The 19,540-nt window shown below is 41.8% G+C and overlaps 1 protein-coding gene across 1 annotated transcript in view; it reads left to right on the top strand.

Annotated features, from left to right (window-relative positions):
- Positions 1-19,540, top strand: part of SARM1 (sterile alpha and TIR motif containing 1) — a 321,533-nt gene that overhangs the window by 193,197 nt on the left and 108,796 nt on the right. Inside the window, exon 5 of the mRNA XM_044054392.1 lies at positions 14,668-14,903. Coding sequence (XP_043910327.1) covers positions 14,668-14,903 — 236 coding nt within the window. The remainder of the gene's footprint in view (positions 1-14,667; positions 14,904-19,540) is intronic.

The following is a 19,540-nucleotide window of genomic DNA, read 5'->3' as shown; positions in this document are numbered from 1 at the left end:
CATTTGAACTGTTTGAACGGTCGTAGGCTACACACTGTAGTGCGATAGCCGTTTTACTCTGCTTTAAAGTGATTATTTTGTTGTATTTGCCTTAACTTCTTAAAAAAACAAAAAACAAAAAAGTAACCTATTCTACACTTGTTTCCCACCTTTCTGAAGCTAGTAGAGTCCAGTTTTCAGAATTTACTGAATCCAGGGCTGTATTGTAGTTTCTGTGTTGCCCATACCTTACCTGGATAGAAGGAAGTTTCTCTGTTCACCAGTGAGGGTGGGGAGCTTTGAGCAGCCTATCTGTCCCTGGAAGAGTGTTTTTCAGCCCAGAATTTGTAGTTTATTGGCCATTTTGGGCTAATTTCTATTCATTTCATCTTTCTGCTATAACAACCCACATTTGCGTGGTTGCAGCACCGGTTAGCTAGGGTTAACTATCCCTGGTTCCACAAAGTCTGCTCTTCAGTTTTTCCCTTATAACTAGTCAGTCTTTCAGCCTAAACATTCAGACCCAGAACTTGTTCTGAATCTGCTGCAGCATTAAATAACCCCCAGCACTCAACCCCCACATCTGCCAGGAGGGAATAATCTATATACTTCCCTACTTGACAACTACTTCCCCACTTATCAAAAGCAAACAGTCTTCCCTACTTATTCAGGCATGTCCAAGAGACAGCTCCCTGTGTACTCTTCAGCCTACCTGATGAACCTGGGCATCTTGAGGCAATGTTACAACTGCCTCATGTACACAGACAGCCCTCTCCTCCCACCACCAAATACTAACACTTGCGAGAGATGCACTTATATAGCCAATCTAGAGGCAAAGCTCTCTCCAAAAAAGACTGGAACAGACAGTCAAGAGGAGAATGTAATAACTTGTAGCACCCCACTCACTTCACATAGACCAACTAAACCAACACCTCCAAAACCCACACATAGTAACACCAAGACATATACGGAGGCTCTGAATAAAAATCTAAATCTGCCTAGGCAACAGAGACCTTCAAAGCAGACACACAAGCAACCTCCTCCCACCAAACAACTCATAGCCCACAAACTCGGTGTACCGTACAACCACAGCCCATAAGGCAAAACAACATACACAACACATTAGTGATAGGTGACTCTATAGTCAGGCACACCGATGTCCCACTCAACAGGCTGGACAAAGAGAAGGTTACTGTCAAATGCTTGTCAGGTGCCAGAATCCACCACATAACGCATGCATTCAGGTCACTACAAGGCAAGTACAAATATGACTCTGTCATTGTCCATGTTGGTGTAAATGACCTGAGACGTACCTCCCTAGACTACATGAAAAGAGACATGGAACAGCTGTCCGATCTTGTAGCCTAGGCAGGTATGACCCTAGCCCTGAGTAGCATCCTGCCTTCACCAAGAATGATACCACAGTATAAGGATAAGATGATCAACTTCAATAATTGGCTAAGCTTCTGCTGTCATTCAAAGGGGATCCAGTATCTGTCTGCCTGGGATGACATGCGTGACAGGCCATGATGCTTTGCCAGAGATGGCCTGCACCTGTCACCCCTGGGATTCAGGATATTGGCCAAGGCTCTTGCTGCCCCCATAGTGCCTTTTTTAGGCAAGGCTCAAAAGACAAACCCACCACCATAAGAACCACAGATGAGAAAAAACTGAGGACAATGCTGCTCAATGCTAGGAGTCTAAACCTCAAAATGCACTCACTCGAGGCCCTCTTCAAAATGGAGAATATCGATATCTGTGCAGTGACTGAGACCTGGTTCAAGGTTCCTGAGAGCACCCTAGCACTACCAGGCTATAATTCATACCACACATTTTGGCCACAAAACCTGGTCCGAAACACGAAGGGCAGAGGTGTGTCCATATTCATCAAGCACATCCACACCTCCAGGCTAGTTGAAAAACACGATGCCTCTGAGATCATCCAAGTTCAACTAATCCTGGTCAAAAATGCATTTCAAATTGTAGCTTGTTATAGATCCCCCACCATGACCCAGGACCCACACTCCTCGTTCCTGGGGACATTGGAAAAAATGAGTGTCCAACCAAATGCCATAATAATGGGCGATATCAACTACCCTAACATAAACTGGGAAAACTACTCTTGTACTAATCCCCTTGCTCAACGATTCCTGGAATTTATAAACTCTAATGCCCTGGATCAGCTTGTCAACAACCCCACCAGGGGCGACAATATTCTGGACCAGGTCATTACCAACATGGGTGACTGGTGCTCAATGCCCGAGATCAACTCCTCGCTTGTTAGATTAGACCATAAACTAATCACTCTAGATATCCACATTCCGACCCCACCCCCACACAAGTAAAAAATTTCTCCAAAGTGAACTTCACTCTACTCAAAACAGAGATGGCTAACTTCGTGACACCCCTGCAGATGGGTAACACAGTCAATACAGTCACGACTGCTGACTCCTACACAAATGCAGTCTACAAGCACCTGCATGAGTGCATGGATCGTGCTATCCCCAACAAAACCAAGATGCTATCCTCCAAAAAAAGGAAGCCAATCTGGTGGTCCCCTGCCATTAACAAACTCTACAACAGAAGGAAGAAACTGTTGCAAAAGAGAGTAAAAACCCAGGAATGGAGGAGCTCCCTGACGGGCCTCAGTAAGAAACTAAGATCCCTCATAAAATCTTCCAAAGCCAATTTTGAAAGAAAAATTGCCACGGATTCCAAAGACAACCACAAGGCATTCTTTAGCTATGTCAAGAATCTCCATGGCAACACCCAGATCTGCACCAAGCTACAACAGAACAGTGCAAAATATACAGAGCCAACTGATATTGCCAACATCTTGGCAAATAGGTTCAGTGCAAACTTTACTTCCCCCTCACCCCCCAAAAGGCCTATAACTATAAAAGATGATTGTAGAACCTCATCAATCACAAAAACGCAGGCAAAAATGGCACTCTCTAAATCCAAAAACACAGCATCCATGCGACCGGACAACATCCCAGGCTGTGTCTTACACGAACTCCAAAATGAGCTAGCCCCCCCACCTAAACTCCATGTTCAATCACAGCCTCACCACAGGCTATGTGCCCACTGAATGGTGCACAACAATGATTATCCCACTCCACAAAGGAGGAGCCACTACAGACCCCAGGAACTATCGACCTATTAGCCTGACAAGCCTGGACTGCAAGGCCATGGAGCATATGGAACTCATAAACAAAGACATTGGCAACCTCCAAACTTTGGATGCTACCCAATCCGGATTTGTGAAGGGTAAATCATGTCTCCTAAACCCGGCAGACTTTATGAAACAGTTACCAAGGCCATAGATGAGGGAAAGGTGGTCCACACAGCCTACCTGGACCTCGCTAAAGCCTTCAACACTATCCCCCATTTAGGAATCATAGATAAACTCATCAACCTCAGCATAAACCCTTATGTCATGAGATGGGTGGCCAACTGGCTCATGGACAGAACCCACATGGTGAAAGTTGAAGACTCCAGATCTGACTCCAAACTACTGACAAGTGGAGTGCCCCAGGGTTCAGTCTTGGTACCTCTCCTGTTCAGTATATACTTCTCCAAAGTGCAAGCGAACACCAAGGGTCTATGGCTAACCAAGTTTGCAGATGACTGCAAACTGGGTGCCATTATCGATTCCCCTGCCAACATAGACATCCTGCAAAAGGGCCTCACCGAGACAGACACCTGGTGCCAAAATCATGGCCTCAAGCTAAATGCCAGTGCATTGTTATCCCCTTTGGTAAAAACATGGTACCCATGAATTACCAAATAGGGGGAAGTTCACTTAACGCAGAAAGTGTGATAAGAGACCTTGGGACCCAAGTGGATAGTAACCTCTCCTTTGATAACCACATTGACACAGTGTTCAAAAAATCTTTCTACATGGCCCACCTAATCACAAAAGGGTTCACATCTAGAAAAAAGGAAGTCATCTTCCCCTTCTACTCATCACTTATCAGACCCCTCATTGAATACAATGCCCCATTTGGGATGTACCTCTCAAGACACCTACAACAACTGGAGAGGCCCCAAAGGTACCTCACCAAGAGGATTGCCGGCCTCAAACAGTTGCCCTATGCTGACCGGCTCAAGAAACACCAACTCTACTTGGTCGCATACTGCTTACTCTGAGGAGCCCTCTGTCGGACATACAAAGCTATGTCAAACCCGGAATTGATGGACATGCTCCACTTAAAGAAATCCCAATCTCCCCGAGCTACGTGCTCTAGCGACCTAAACCTCACCACAACAATAAATAGGACATGATAGAGGGATAGATTCTTGTCCCAAAGACTTCCCATGCTCTGGAACAAAATTCTCATCTCCATCAAGCAGAGCTCATCATTAGCACTCTTCAAGAAAAACCTTGATAAGTGGATGGGTGATAGGAAATTCACCCCTGGGATCATGTCTGGGGCTCTGCTCGATATAGGGGCAGGAATTTAACACTATATGGGTGGCGAAAACCAATACACTGTTGGCTAGGCCTACTTTGGCCCTCAAGCCAATAGCCTAGTACCTACCTATGAACCTATGAAGAAGTTCAGTGGAATCTGTTCGCTGTTTGATTCTCTACCAGCTTTTATTTGGCTTTGATGTCAAATGTGGTCATGCCTTACCTTACTTTTTAAGAAGCCTAGAAAAATATAAAGATGTTGGCTTTGGCCTGTGCTTGGTTTAACCCACCTTACCTTTCTGGGGCACTTCTACACTTTTTCCAAGCTGAACCGAATATTTCTGTTTGGACCCCTCATTAGTCATGTCCAGTTTTTTTATGTTAGTTGTGATCTTATGTCTGCTGGGTTTGGTTAAGTTGATGGTTACCTCCTTTCCTGCTTCATCTTCAATGCAATGGTCAAGTGGAGGACACTTCTTAGGCCATTCTCTCCATATTGCAGTCAACACTGAGGTTCTCATCTTTGACCTCCCTCCCCCCAACAGTCTTCAGCTTTGACTCCAGGGATGAATATCTTCTTGGTACATACACTGTACTGACATTATTGCATCTTCCTTTGATCCTGAGATTGTGTTATAATAGTGAAAGGAAGTCTCATCAGTCACTGAAGGGATACTACTATTGCACCAGTTGGGAGCCTGAGAATGGGCATCCATTTCTGATGGTCTCAGTGATATTATCCTAGGTTATGGTTTTGAATTTTACTTTTTTTTTTTTTTTTTTTTACTTATCATGTCAGGAACTGAATCTTGATTCCTTGCCTCTTACAGCAGTATGGAATTTAGTCTTGGCCTAATTTATTTAATTATATTTCTACAGGAATGATATTTTTTTCAGCTTTCACTTAACCCAAAAGTTACTGAAGCTAACTGCTGAATCAGTTGCTTCAGCCTGGTGATTTCCTTTGTCAGGTTGTATGTCATCCAACATCGGTCTTCCACCCCCTCTTCCTTTTTCACAGAATAGAGTATGCACTGCAAAAGCTTAAATTCAACTTGTTCTTGCACCTGCTTCCTACAGAGAGTGCTACTTCACAAGTATCAAGGGGTCCTTTTTTACTAGCTCCTGTGGACAAGTGTCTCTACTAGGGTTTTCTGGTAACAAAGCCTAGCATACTTTACATGTATCCAAATGCTCTCATTTTCCTTCTGCTGTTTGGAGTGTGGATTGCTTTTGGTGGTGGACAGATCATAAATGTACCTGCTTTTTTGTGTATTCTGGCATATGCTACTGGAGGTGTTCCTTTACTTGCTATTTTGCAAGGCAGGTATTGCTAATTAAGCTTTGCTCAGGATTTATAGCCTGACAAGTTCTATTGCTTTCCAAACCCTTTCTTTCTGTTTTCTGTACTGTTTGGAGGATAGTCTACTCCATAGGTGGGTGGGCCCTAGTGCTTCTCATCTCTTATCAGGTTTTCTGGCATTTTCTTCAGCTTGTCTAGAACTCTTGTCTTCCTTCCTGCCCTGGATGGAATAGGTTCCAGCTGTAGAGCTACACTAAGGATCCTTATTCAAGGATCCTTATTCTTACAAGGTGTTTCAGTTCTTATTATAGTTACATATTTTACAGTTATAGTCCTTCATTTATGCACATTTGTGTATCCTGTATGCTGTATGTTTTTCCATATGCAAGACTTAGGAGTGACTTTTAAAGTTCCCCAGTGTGACCCTATAACTGCTGTCAGATTCCCCTGAGTGATGGCGAAGCTTTCTGCTTCTAATTATTTTGTCTTGTTATTTATGCATCATCAGTTTAGTTACACCAGGCCATCTTTCTTCTGAAGTTGCTGCATGGACATACATTTAAGCATTCCTCATAACAAGACTAACACTTAGTTTTATATTACTACAGTTGGGCATGAGACATCTTCCCATCTTGTTATTACTTTGACCTGTCAGGGACAACTACAAATTCAGTTGCCAGGGTCAATGTAGCAGGGTGTCCAAGACTGCTTATTCATCCTGTTATTACCTTGACCCTTCATGGGCAGCTACAGATTCAGTTGTCTTGGTACTGGTGCTAAGCTGGTCCTTCCCATCCTTGAAGACTCCATTTTAACTCAGTGCCTACAGATACTGTTGAAATCCTTGCAGTCCCTTTCATTTAGCCTTGAAGAATATAGTTTTGTTCCTTTCACAGGATATTCTGCAAGACCCGCTTTTTGTTCTGCTGCAACAAGAACTCGGGGTTTGATCTTCTTTCCTTTCTTAAGAGGCTTCATGCTGTAGGTTCCTTATACTTGGTAAAACTCATGCACACTAATCTTTCTGATCTGTTTCTTTGGAAATTCAAACGCCATCTCTTCTGAAACGTCTCTCATTTTGAGCAGTGTTCTTGATGGAAATGCCATATCTATCCATGCTTAGTCTGACATATATTTTCCTTTTTTGAGATTTCACCAAGGAATGTGAACTGGAAGTACTTAACTGTTACATTTTACTTCTGTCTCCTTACCTTGTTAATTCCAAGTTGATCCCAGGCCAGGGACAGATGCTGATGTATCCCTAGAGTTTGTTATCCTTTCATTTGCAATAGCTTGTATTCCGCTTTCCTTCTGCAGTGCAGTTCCTTCAGTGCTTATAGCATGCAATTCCTGGAATCCATCAATTGTTGTAATTGACTTTTAACAAAGCAATTTTGGTCATGTCTGGTTGGTTCCTTTTCTTGTCTTCCATGTTTTACCTGTGAGGAGGCTCATCTCTGGAAATTAGGACTTGAGTGTCAGATTCTTTCCTAATCCCTTGCTGTCTAAGCAAGGTCTTCACCTTCAGTTTTCATTTGCTTTGTGTATGACTCTAAACAAATAATTTGAACAGACAGTGTTGATGAGTTACCCCTGAAAAGTATCATATAGGAATACTGACTTACTTAGTTAAATAAAAAACAAGTAAAACATAATAGAATGGTTCCTGCAGCAGTCCTGTCATACTTCATTTCATTCTGAGTTTGGACACTATTCTCTGTAGCCTTCCTGCCATAAGATGCATGCAATTATGTCCGGCAATTTGGTGCAGAGGTTTAATACTATGCAGTGTCAAAATGGTAGAAGTTTTGCATTTTCTACAGCCTGCATTTATCTACTGTGTGACTCTAAGCAAGCCACTTAACCACACATTATTCCAGGTCGCCTTTGATAAGGGACATTTGTCGTCCTGTAAGCTTTTCTCATTAACAAATGTAATTATTTTGTGGTTACAGCATTCTAGATATCAGGTTTTGCAAATAAATTACCTATAATTTTCTCAGCAGAAAACTGCAAATTGACTTGTGAAACACTGCTAATAAAGCATGCACAATGGTGCATTTTTAGCAACTCTGCCTCAAAGCTTTTGCTTTTCTATTTTTTGGTCCCAGGGTGCTTTCTCTGCTGTCTGTGATCTTTTCCATCTTATATTCGTGAGGGTCTTCTTCAAGGGTTTAGGCTTTCTCCTCTAAACTGCCCACTAGTAGGTGTGCGAAATGTCAGACAAGTGTGTGTGTGTGTGTGTGTGTGTGTGTGTGTGTGTGTGTGTGTGTGTGTGTGTGTGTGTGTGTGTGTGTGTGTGTGTGTGTGTGTGTGTGTGTGTGTGTGTGTGTGCACGTGCGTGCATGTATATCGCAACAGGCCAGTGTCTAATGATTCTCTGTCATATTCACAGTGGTTGCTGGGATATAATGCTGCTCTCACAGAATTAAAACGAGGGTAAACTGACTGATGAAAAATAAATTAAAGTGCTAACTGCTAAAGGAGAACAGTGTGAGAACTGACATTGCACTCAACAGGGGGCCCTTTGGCTGCTCTTAAAACATGCTGAATGGTGGTTATTATTAATACATTGAAATACAGTGGTTATACTACTGTTACAAGTGTCTGTTCATGTAAGACATACTGATATAGTCAGTTCCTGTCACACATCCTGTCTTTGCTTATGAAGAGCTCTTTTTCTGGACATAGATATAGTAATTTGAAAATTATGCTGTTGCTTCAAATGAGGAAAAAGTCAAAAACATGTCATCTCAGAAATTCAGAGGTATGGCATTAGTTTGTATTTTCAGATCATGACCCATGTTTGGTGGTTCCAGATGGTACTTTTGAAAGATGATCAAGTGGCTACTCTCATCCAGATGTTTTTTTTTCTTTGAAGAAGAATAAGTAATGAGTTGCTATATGTATGTCTACTGCAGGCAAAAGTCAGGAAGTAAGATTCTTACCACTTTTGACAATTCTCAAGGCATGGACCGGTGTCATCAACAAAACAGGTGTTCATAAGAGTCTGCAGCTCCACAATGACATCACTAATCTTTGATGCAGCTTCCTGTTCTTGGGAAAGGGTACTGCTGTTGATTGTTTATCAACGATGTGGCAGGTCATATATCTACCACATTGTTTAATACGCATAACTTAGAACTAATGGACCACCAGGAGTTGTGGATAACAGCAGCTACAGTCAGTGGGCTTTGCAACCAAGGAAACATCGACAAAAGATGGGTTGCAAACTGGCTCAAGGACAGAACCCACATGGTTAGAATTGCTGGAGCCATGTCAGACTCCAAACCAGTTACAAGTGGCATCCCACAAGGCTCAGTCCTGGGACCTCTCTTGTTCGGTATATATTTCTCGGAGGTACAGGCCAACATGGAAGGACTGTGGCTGACCAAGTTCGCAGATGACTGCAAACTAGGCGGCATAATCGACTCTCCAGCCGACACAAGCATCCTACAATAGGGCCTCATAGAAACAGACAGCTGGTGCCAGAGCCATGGCCTCAAGCTAAACACCAAAAAGTGTATAGTCATCCCCTCTGGCAAAAACAAAGTGCCCACAAATTACCACATAGGTAGTAATCCATTAAGTACAGATGAAGTAATTAGGGACCTGGGGACCCAAGTTGATAGCAATCTCTCATTTGAAAACCATGTGGCCAAAGTGGTTAGAAAAATATTTTATATAGCCCACCTAATCATGAAGGGATTCACATCTAGATCAGGGGAGGTCATCGTGCCTCTTTACTCATCCCTCATCAGGCCCATAATTGAGTACAATGCCCCTTTTGGGATGTACCTTACCAGACACCTGCAGCAACTGGAAAGACCCCAAAAGTACCTCACCAAGAGGATCAAAGGGCTCAAACAGATGCCATATGCTGCCCGGTTAAAGAAACTCCAGCTCTACTCAGTGGCATACCGCCTGCTCAGAGGCGATCTGTGCCTGACGTATAAAGCCATGTCCAACCCGGAATTAATGGACATGCTGCACCTCAGAAAATCCAAATCCCATCGAGCTACATGCTCGAGAGACTTGAACCTCAGCACTGAAATAAATAGGACATGCTGGAGGGACAGATTCATAACCCAGAGGCTCCCTTCACTCTGGAATAAAATCCCAGTCCAGGTTAGGCAGAGTCCCTCACTGACTCTCTTCAAGAGGAATCTTGATGAGTGGATGGGAGATCTTAGGTTTACCCCGGGTATCACTTCTGTGTCACTGTTAGACAGAGGCACAGTTTACTAACCTCGAAAAAGGGCATAGCAAAATTCATTTAAAATGGGTGGCGAAAGCCAAACACACTCTGGCTAGGCTTATAAATGCCCTAGGGCAGATAGCCTAGTATGAACCTATGAACCTAAAAGCAAGTTGGATGTAATTATGCTTTCATAAAAGTCTAACATTAAAAATTTTAGGGTTATTATAATACAGTTTATGTGGAATGCTATTGCCAACCTTCACAGACTGCAGACTATATATATGTTTATAAATATAAGGCATATGCTTGTGTGTGTGTGTGTGTGTGTGTGTGTGTGTGTGTGTGTGTGTGTGTGTGTGTGTGTGTGTGTATGTGTGTGTGTGTGTGTGTGTGTGTGTGTGTGTGTGAGTGTGTGTGTGTGTGTGAGAGAGTGTGTGTGTGTGTGTGTGTGTGTGTGTGTGTGTGTGTGTGTGTGTGTGTGTGTGTGTGTGTGTGTGTGTATGTATGTATGTGTGTGCCGACATATGTGAACAAGTAAAAATTCTTGCTAGAGACCATCGTGCTTGGTCAGTGTATTTGAAAATATGTTAAGACATTTTAGTGCATACAAGTGATTACATCCTTTTCATTGTGAATTATAATAAGAGTTTTATCCAGTGTTTGAAAGTTAGTTCTTTTACCTGGAATTGTTTCTGACCATCTTAATAATAGTTCATAGGCTGCATTCTTATAAGGCCACCACCAGTGGTAAGCACTAACACTGATTGCTACCACCGGTGATGGTCCTTATCAATTCAGAGACAGGCCCACTACAAAAGTCCTATATGGTCTGTAGGACCACTTAATTGGGCCATCTCCTCAGCCAAACTACATGCGACAATGAGACAATTTGGGGGCATATACTAATTAGCCATGTGCCCTCCCCAGAAATACCTGCGGTAAGGTATTTACTCAGCCAAGTGATTCAGAGAATTGCTATGCTTCATAAGTTAGCTCAGGCATCTAAATTAATTAACTCAGCAAAGAGGTCTCATTCACCCATTGCTTCCAATGGGTGGGATCACATCAGAGGTAAGTACTAGGGAATTTAGTGAACAGATAGTGGTGGGTGTATATTCATGTGTGTACATAAGTATATAGATATGTGTGTGAATGTACGCAGAGGAATAAGTGTTCTCAGGTGATACTATGTATGTGTCTGTGTGTATTTTTGTGTGTGTGTGTGTGTGTGTGTGTGTGTGTGTGTGTGTGTGTGTGTGTGTGTGTGTGTGTGTGTGTGTGTGTGTGTGTGTGTGTGTGTGTGTGTGTGTGTGTATGTTTGTGTGTGTGTTTGCGACAGTGTGTTTGCCTAGGTGGCCATAGTAGGGGGTTAGTTGGGAGATAAGTAGGGTAGGGTGTGTGTGTGTGTGTGTGTGTGTGTGTGTGTGTGTGTGTGTGTGTGTGTGTGTGTGTGTGTGTGTGTGTGTGTGTGTGTGTGTGTGTGTGTGTGAAAATCAAATCTCAAAGTGTGTGTCAGCTACTTGGAGCAGAGACAAAAGGCACAAGTTTCACGGAGAAGGTGTTGAAGGACTTGACTTGGACAATTAGCTGTGGTCTCAGCCCTATAGCTGTAACACTGGGGAGTCTTACTGGGGACCTGAAGAGAATCAGATAAAGAAACCCAGACCCTGGACTGTGTGTGTTTCCTGTGTGCTCTTAAGGAAAATTGTGCTTGATGCAGAGAGCTGCATCTGGAAATACTAGGTGTATCCATTTTGTTCCAAGTGAACGTCCTTCTCCAGTGCCAGTGGTGAGGATTCAGGCTCCTTGATTACTGGTCCAGAGTGGGAACATCACCCAGGGGGTGAATTTGGGGTTACCCATCCATTCATCCAAATAACATTTGAATAGAGTAAGAGAAGCACCCTTCAGTGGGTATTTATGATACCACTGGATTAGAAATATTGTCTCTTTTCTTTGATATTTTCTAATGTATGATAATTAGAAGTAAGAGTCAATTATAGGTAAAAAGAATATCTAACTTTATTTTAAATAATAGCCAATATCATTTGTATGTTGTTTACATGTGGATATAGGAGTTCAAATGTTCTTGCATTACAATGCATGTTATACTTCAGAAAAATATGATTATAGGGAAGTAACATACATAATGCTATTAATTGTTTCACATGTACTGCTTTCTGATACCGAATAGTGACAAGAAATAGCCAAATATAGACAAAAGGAATGCTTTACTTTATTTTATATGATGAAAATATAATTTGGGACTGTGTATGTTATAACACTATGGAATACCTTGACTGTCCCCTTATATTGGTCTTTGTGCACTTGAATGCTATAGGCATTCAGCCTTACAAAATACATATTAAGTACCAGTAAAGTGCAATATCTAATGGCTATATTATCTCCAGCATACAAATCAAACAAATGCATTCTTGTAAACAAGAGGATCATGGTGGAGCAATATATGGTGGGGAATAATTAACAGCCATGAGTATCAAAACCCTACATTTTATTTGAGAGGATCAGAAAAATAAAACAAAAAGCCATGACATTTTAAGAAAAATTAACCAAAAAAAAAAACTTTTTTGTAGAGAGGGAAGCCTCCCTGCACGGTCAGTGTTGGAGACTTCACACACACACACACACACACACACACACACACACACACACACACACACACACACACACACACACACACACACACACATATTACTAATCCCAATTCTGAGGCTGCACATTCTTAAAGAAACTGCATACCCCATCTCCAAGGCTGTGCAATCTGTGTTAGTATATGTATAGTGTTTCATTTCCAAACTCAGACAAACAAAATATAACTTTCCCACAAACAAATATTAACTGACTCATCATTTTATTCTTGATGCTCTTGCAAGCACTGTTCTCTGATACATGATGCAATCATGGTCAGATGGACCATTAAGCTGCAGAATCTGATTTTAACCTGGGTCCAGCAGCTTATGCACTTATGCATAAAACAATGGTAAATAACTCCACTGCACTGTAGCTGCTAAGGAAGAGTAACAGACAAGTGTGTATGTGTTTTACTAATATAGCAGTTCAGCTCCTCCCAAATGATTCTTCACAAAAGGTTACTTGTAGCCCAAGTGCAGTGCTTTGCATTTGTTTGTACTGAACCTCGGCTGTCATTTGTCCACCCATTTGTTCAGCTTTTCCAAATCCTTTGCTAAACATTTCTCACATCCACCACTGCTTCACATATCATGATCTAACCTGGTCAGTTCTGCCCCTCCCTTCCATATTTCTGTAGCTAAAAAAAATAAAATTCCTTGCCTTCTTGCCTGATCCTTTCTGTTATCTCCCACTCAGAGTCAGCCTGCCTATACCACCTTTGTAGCCTTTCTTGCTAGCCTCTTTGTATTGTACCTCTCCCTTTTGGCCTCTCTTTCCCATGTTTTGTAGGTCTTGTCATGCATTAATTGATAGCCGCACATTCCTGTATGGCCACACTAACTTTCTTGTCTGTTTGCCTTTTCCTCCCACCCATATCCATAGGCCTGAGTCCTCAGTCCCTCACCCATTCTCACAGCTTTACTCCTATATTTTGTTGCCAGTCTTTTAACCCCTCCCTGACCCCCAGTACAAGTTTATCTGCCTTTTGAGTTTTGAACTACCCCCCAAAACTACAAAGTCACTACCACTTTTGGCTAATGATAGCTTGTATTCTCCTCTCTTGTATCTGGTGCATGATACACTGTATCACTACACCAGCTCCCCCTTCTATCTGAAATGTCAGGGGGATTCAGCCTAGCTTCTACTATCCCATCATTCTATTATACCCTAATGCAACACCACCGCAGTGCAACTCAGCTTCTAGCACTGACAAATGCATGTTTCTTCTGTAATACTTAGCACAGCTGAGGTCTGTGTTCATTCTTTTAAGTTACCATGATAGCATTTTTCTTCAGCTTGAGAAGGAAGACAGGCAGTCTTAACAACTGGTACTAAAGCTATGCCACCTTGCCAGCTGGGATAAAAATAAGGGGCGGTAACTTACACTGTTTCTTTCAGATTGCTGGCAATGCAATTTTTAATATGTTTGGACATCCACTGGTCTAAATGTGATTATAAGAATTTCAGGTGATAATGGTTATCATAGCTGCATGCTGCTGTTGGCCAGTTCATAAAACATTTAGTATGTTCTGTATTTTGCCAGTGAAAATCTTGGCTAACTAACTGTTCAGGTATGTCACAGAGAAATGAGCCATTCAGTAAGTATACCATGCAGGTTAGTGGAAGAGTCCATAGGACTGGTAAATCTTTTATGTCACTATAAGCATATTGGAATGGTATATCACATACAACACGTCTGCAAACACATCCATTCATACACACAAATGCACTCACACAGATACAAACACATACAAGGATAAGCACATACATAAATCATACACACACACACACACACACACACACACACACACACACACACATACACACACACACATCATGCACACTTATAGACACACAAAGTATGAATAAGTACAAATGTACACACATGCAAACAGACACACACACACATACACACCTGCACGTGTGCACCCACACACATACACATCAGCCCATTCATTTATTGATAGTTTCAGTAGTCATTGTATTCAGAAACCAACATAGTTGTTAATTAAACCCAACTAAAAGTTATGTTTTTCTCTGACAGTATGGTAACACAGCTTTAGTGCAATGCATTTATGCTAATAGTAGGATCTGACTGCTTTCTTCCCTAAAAAGGTTTCTTCGAGAACTTACTGAGCTGAAGGCATATGCCAGCTATGCCACTTGTGACCCAAGTAATCTTGCAGACTGGCTAGGCAGTATTGATCCAAGGTTCCGCCAATATACCTATCCTCTAGTCAACTGTGGAATCAGTCGCAGCAACCTGCCAAATGTCACTGAGCAACATTTAAATGATGACTGTGGGATTGAAACTGGATTTCATCGAGTTCAAATTCTGAATGCTGCAAAAGGTAAATATGTTATTTACATTTTTATCCACTGCTGAAGTGACACTTCAACCCCATATGCAAAAATGGGAAAAGGGGTTGAGGATAGCTGAATGGATGGATGGATGGATGGGTGTTATTGCACAGCATATATATGATTTAATTCCTGAAAGCTAACAGGTAAAGTGTCATGCTAGTTGTTACTGTAAAGATGTGTTCTGTGATTAATCTTTACTTAATTTTGTTAAGCGGAGCTGGTTCAACCAGTGCCCTGGGCCAATACTATGAGCCAGCACCCCACCCCTTCAGAGCAAAAGCAAAAAAAAGAATGGACGTTGCTTCTAGTAGCACACACCAAACAGGTGGCCAGATGCACGACACACACCACTCCCTCCTGCCCAGTCATTCAGGTCCCATTTCTGTGCCCTGCCCCAACCCTCCTTCAACTTGTTTTATTAAAATAATAATAATAATAATAATAATAATAATAATAATAATAAGTGTTTTCTTTAGTAGCAAACTGCTGCAAATACAGCAAGCAGTTGCTACAGTTTATACCCTGTCTATATGGAGCACTACAGCATTCAGGCTTTAGTTAAAAAAAAGACTGCTGCAAACTGGATCACACATGGAGTGCTATGGCACTCAGGTTTGACTGCAAGTACAATACCAGCTTTTAAAAGCCAGTACTGTATTAAAGAGAGATTGAGATCAGCTGATCATACCCCCAACACTTTGCATCCAGGACCATTGTCCCTCTTGCCCTGCCCTATCTTCACTACTCATCATTTCTGTCTACTTAACAGTGCCATGGCTTGGGCTGTGTAGTGCTACTGCTTTACATACTTAGCTTTACTTAGATTTCTTTGAATGTGTAACTTTAATAGTTACAGATAGGCATCTTAGTAGATCCTGCTGTCCTCTGAGACTATGGTCATATCAGTTCATAGCTTCATAGAAGCGTAAATAATAAAGTTCAACACCTCTATGCCTTACTAGATCACCTTTCTCGTGATGTTCTCTGTCTCACTGAAACCTAGCTCAAACCAAGTACCTTAGATAGTGAGGTCATACCACCAGGTTACAATATAATTAGACATGACTGCACTGCTAAAAAGGGAGGGGGGGGGCAGCTGTTCTCTACAAATCTATGCTAGAAGTGGCCATTGACAGCCATCAAACCTTCCAAAATACTAATGCTGAAATCATTACTACTAAACTACACATCAATAAAAGATAAAAGCAAAATTATATATATAATCTGTGTCTACATCCCCCCAGGGAAAAACATAACAGTACTTGAGGACATACTAAATTGGCTATCAAATAATTATCCTCAAGAAACCATTGTACTCGGAGATTTTAATATAGACTGGTACTCATGCTCCTCTGAACCTCCCACTTCCCACATTAACCTTTATGGTTTCTCACAAGTCATATCCTCCCCCACCAGAATCACTAAACCTAACAATAAAGAAACTATATTAGATTAGATACTTATTAACAATCACCCACTCATGTATAAAGCCGGAACCTTGCCCGATGACATACGTGATCACCACCTCACCTATATCATCATGCAAAAGGCTGAAATCCACAAACAACCCACCTATAAAACGATCAGAAACAAGAAAGATTTTAACCGTACGAATTTCCAAACAGACCTTAAACTTTGCAACTGGTCAGTTCTAAAGCATCTCCCACTAGAAGAAGCTGTACAATACCTTAATACTAAAATTCTTATCCATCCTAAACAGCCATGCTCCAGCTCGTACCATTAGGACTAAAACCAAAAGCACCCCATGGCTTACATCTGCAACTAGGCAACAAATCTTATTAAGAAATAAAGCTTGGATCACTTGGCATACCTCAAAAAACCTCGCAGATCAACTCCATTATAGATAATTAAGGAATGACACAAAAAATTCTGTCACTACTGACAAAAAGAACTCCTATCACAACCTACAACAAAAAAAAAAACAGAACAAACCAAATAGATTATGGGCAACTCTAAACACACTGCACCATCCAGGACAATCTACCACCCCTGTCCCCTCAGCTTACAACTCACATGCTCCAGCAGAAGTAGCCAACTCCTTCAATAGCTTCTTTACAGAAACTATCCAAAAGCTAGCCAATAACTTAGCCCCCAGTCCACTAAATCCCTCTGTCTCTACACCCATTACCCAAAAAAAAAATCTTCTTCGTTCGGCTTTTCCCAGTTAGGGGTCACCACAGCGGAACTCCAGTCCATTAATGATTGGCAGTTGATTTTTACATACCGAGTTGCCAGCTCTGCCGCACAACCTTCAATGAAGGTACGCCCATTCATGCATGTCTCCACGCAGAAGACGCTCTAGCTGAGAATCGAACAGGACAGTGTCTTACTGTGAGGCAACAATGCTACCACAGCACCACCACCGCAGTACACCCATTACCCAAACCACCTTCAAATTTCAACCAGTCTCAACTTCATTTATCCTTAATCTAATTAGAAAACTAAAACCACCTACCCTTGCCGCAGATCTCCTACCAGCAGATTACCTACAAAAAGCAGCAGATGCTGTAGCCTACCCTATATCCATTATGATCAACCAATCCATATCTGAAGCTACCATTCCCACTACCTGGAAAGTATCCCATATCATTCCAATCCATAAGGGTGGCAGTTGCACTGACATCTCAAACTACAGACCCATAGCAATACTCTCTCGTATAGCCAAAATCCTGGAAAAATGTATCCAAAAACAACTCCTAGCCTATCTTCTTGATAACAATCACCTGTCAAACTCTCAACATGGCTTCAGACCAAACCACAGTACCACCACTGCCCTACTGTACTTCACCAATGCCATAAATCACAACCGTAACAGCAATAAACTCTCCTCAGCCATCTTCCTAGATCTTTCCAAAGCTTTCGACATGGTAAACCACCAACTTCCCCTGAAAACCCTAGACACACTCTCTCTAGACACCCATGCTAAACAGTGGTTTAAGTCATATCTGGGAGGTAGGCAACAGGCAGTCCTGTGGAAAGACAACCTATCTACCGTCTTACCTATAACTCTTGGAGTCCCCTAAGGATCCATCTTAGGGCCTCTCTTATTTTCCATTTTCATTAATGACTTGCATAGAGTAATACCAGACACTACCTGTATCCAATACGCAGATGACTCAATCCTGATCTGCTCTGCCACAACCCCAGATGAGCTACTGACACTGTCTCAAAACACATTTACCATGGTTGAAAATTGGCTCCTTTATCGCTGTTTAATATTAAACCCCCCAAAAAACAAACTGTTGCTGTTCTCCCCATCCCGTAAGACCTCCTCTCTAACCTTCTCCATTACATCTAACAATGGCACAATTATCTCACCTGACCCCTCAACCAAACTACTAGGAGTCATAGTCGACAACAACCTAAAGTTTGATCTGCATATCAACCACACCATCAAAACAGTAAATAAACAACTTGGCTTTCTACTTAGAATCAAACCTTTCTTAACTCCCCTTGCCAGAACTGTTCTTGCTCGCACTCATCTCCTATCCACACTTCTCTACGCCTCCCCCCTATTCACCAACCTGAATAAAACCTCCCTGAACAAGTTCACAACCTGCTATAATCACATTGCCAGATTTGCCACCGCCTCTGCCTATAGGACCCATCATTGCCACAATCTCAAACTACTAAGCTGGCTTGAACTACCTAACCTTCTACTAACCAACCAACTAATAATCGCCCACAAGATTCTATCAGCCCGAATGGACATCCAATCTTAAAACACTCATCACCCCCTAGCATAACCTTAAAACTCTCCAATCCTCTAACAAAATGTTAGCTTTCAACTTCAAAGCAAAAAACTCAGCTGGGGAAGCTCTGTTTATGAACTCAGTTGGTAAAGTCTGGAACTCTCTCCCTACAGAACTAACCTTACAACCCTCTCCAACCCAATTTAAAAAGAACCTTACTCAATACTTCACTTCATGATGGCTCTGTCCTTGCTCTACCCCTGACTAATTCCCCACACTTTACTACTGTTCATCCAACTAGGGTCTCTTAACAGTGTCTCTGAATTCTAACTATATTACTCTACTGCCATGTAATTAAGTGAAATCTAGAATGTATATTATGTAACACAATTACATATGCACCTCTTGATTGTTGGCCTACGAACTTAGAAAATGATCTTCAAATACATTGTATAACCTTGAATTACTGTTATAATGGAATGGTTTCATTATGTAATTATCTAAATATTTTTCTGGTTTCATTATGTAATTATGAAAAAAATTCTCTGGATTGTATTGCTCTATTGTATTTTACAGTGTATTATGTTGCCTGTCTTATGTCTACTGTATGGAGCTTTTCTCCCCGGGCCTCCGCTGAAAATGGACATATATCCAGGTGGACCTTCCCGGTTAAAAAATGTAAATTAAAATAAAATAAAAAAAATATAGGTGTGTACAAGGCTAATGGCCCTGGAGCCTTTACAAGCCTAGCCCATAGACGTGACCTGGCATCATGCTGCCCAATGTTAGTTCCCAGTGCCTCTATCAAGTAGAGCCACTGGAGTGATCCCCAGGGTGAACTTTCTATTTCCCATCCAATCATCAAGATTTCTCTTGAAGAGGGCCAGTGAGATGCTCTGCTTGACATGTAT

Source organism: Protopterus annectens, chromosome 13.part0 (assembly GCF_019279795.1).
Source record: "Protopterus annectens isolate FY-2018-M chromosome 13.part0, PAN1.0, whole genome shotgun sequence".
NCBI lineage: Eukaryota > Metazoa > Chordata > Ceratodontiformes > Protopteridae > Protopterus > Protopterus annectens.
This window is presented reverse-complemented; position numbering and strand designations above follow the sequence as displayed.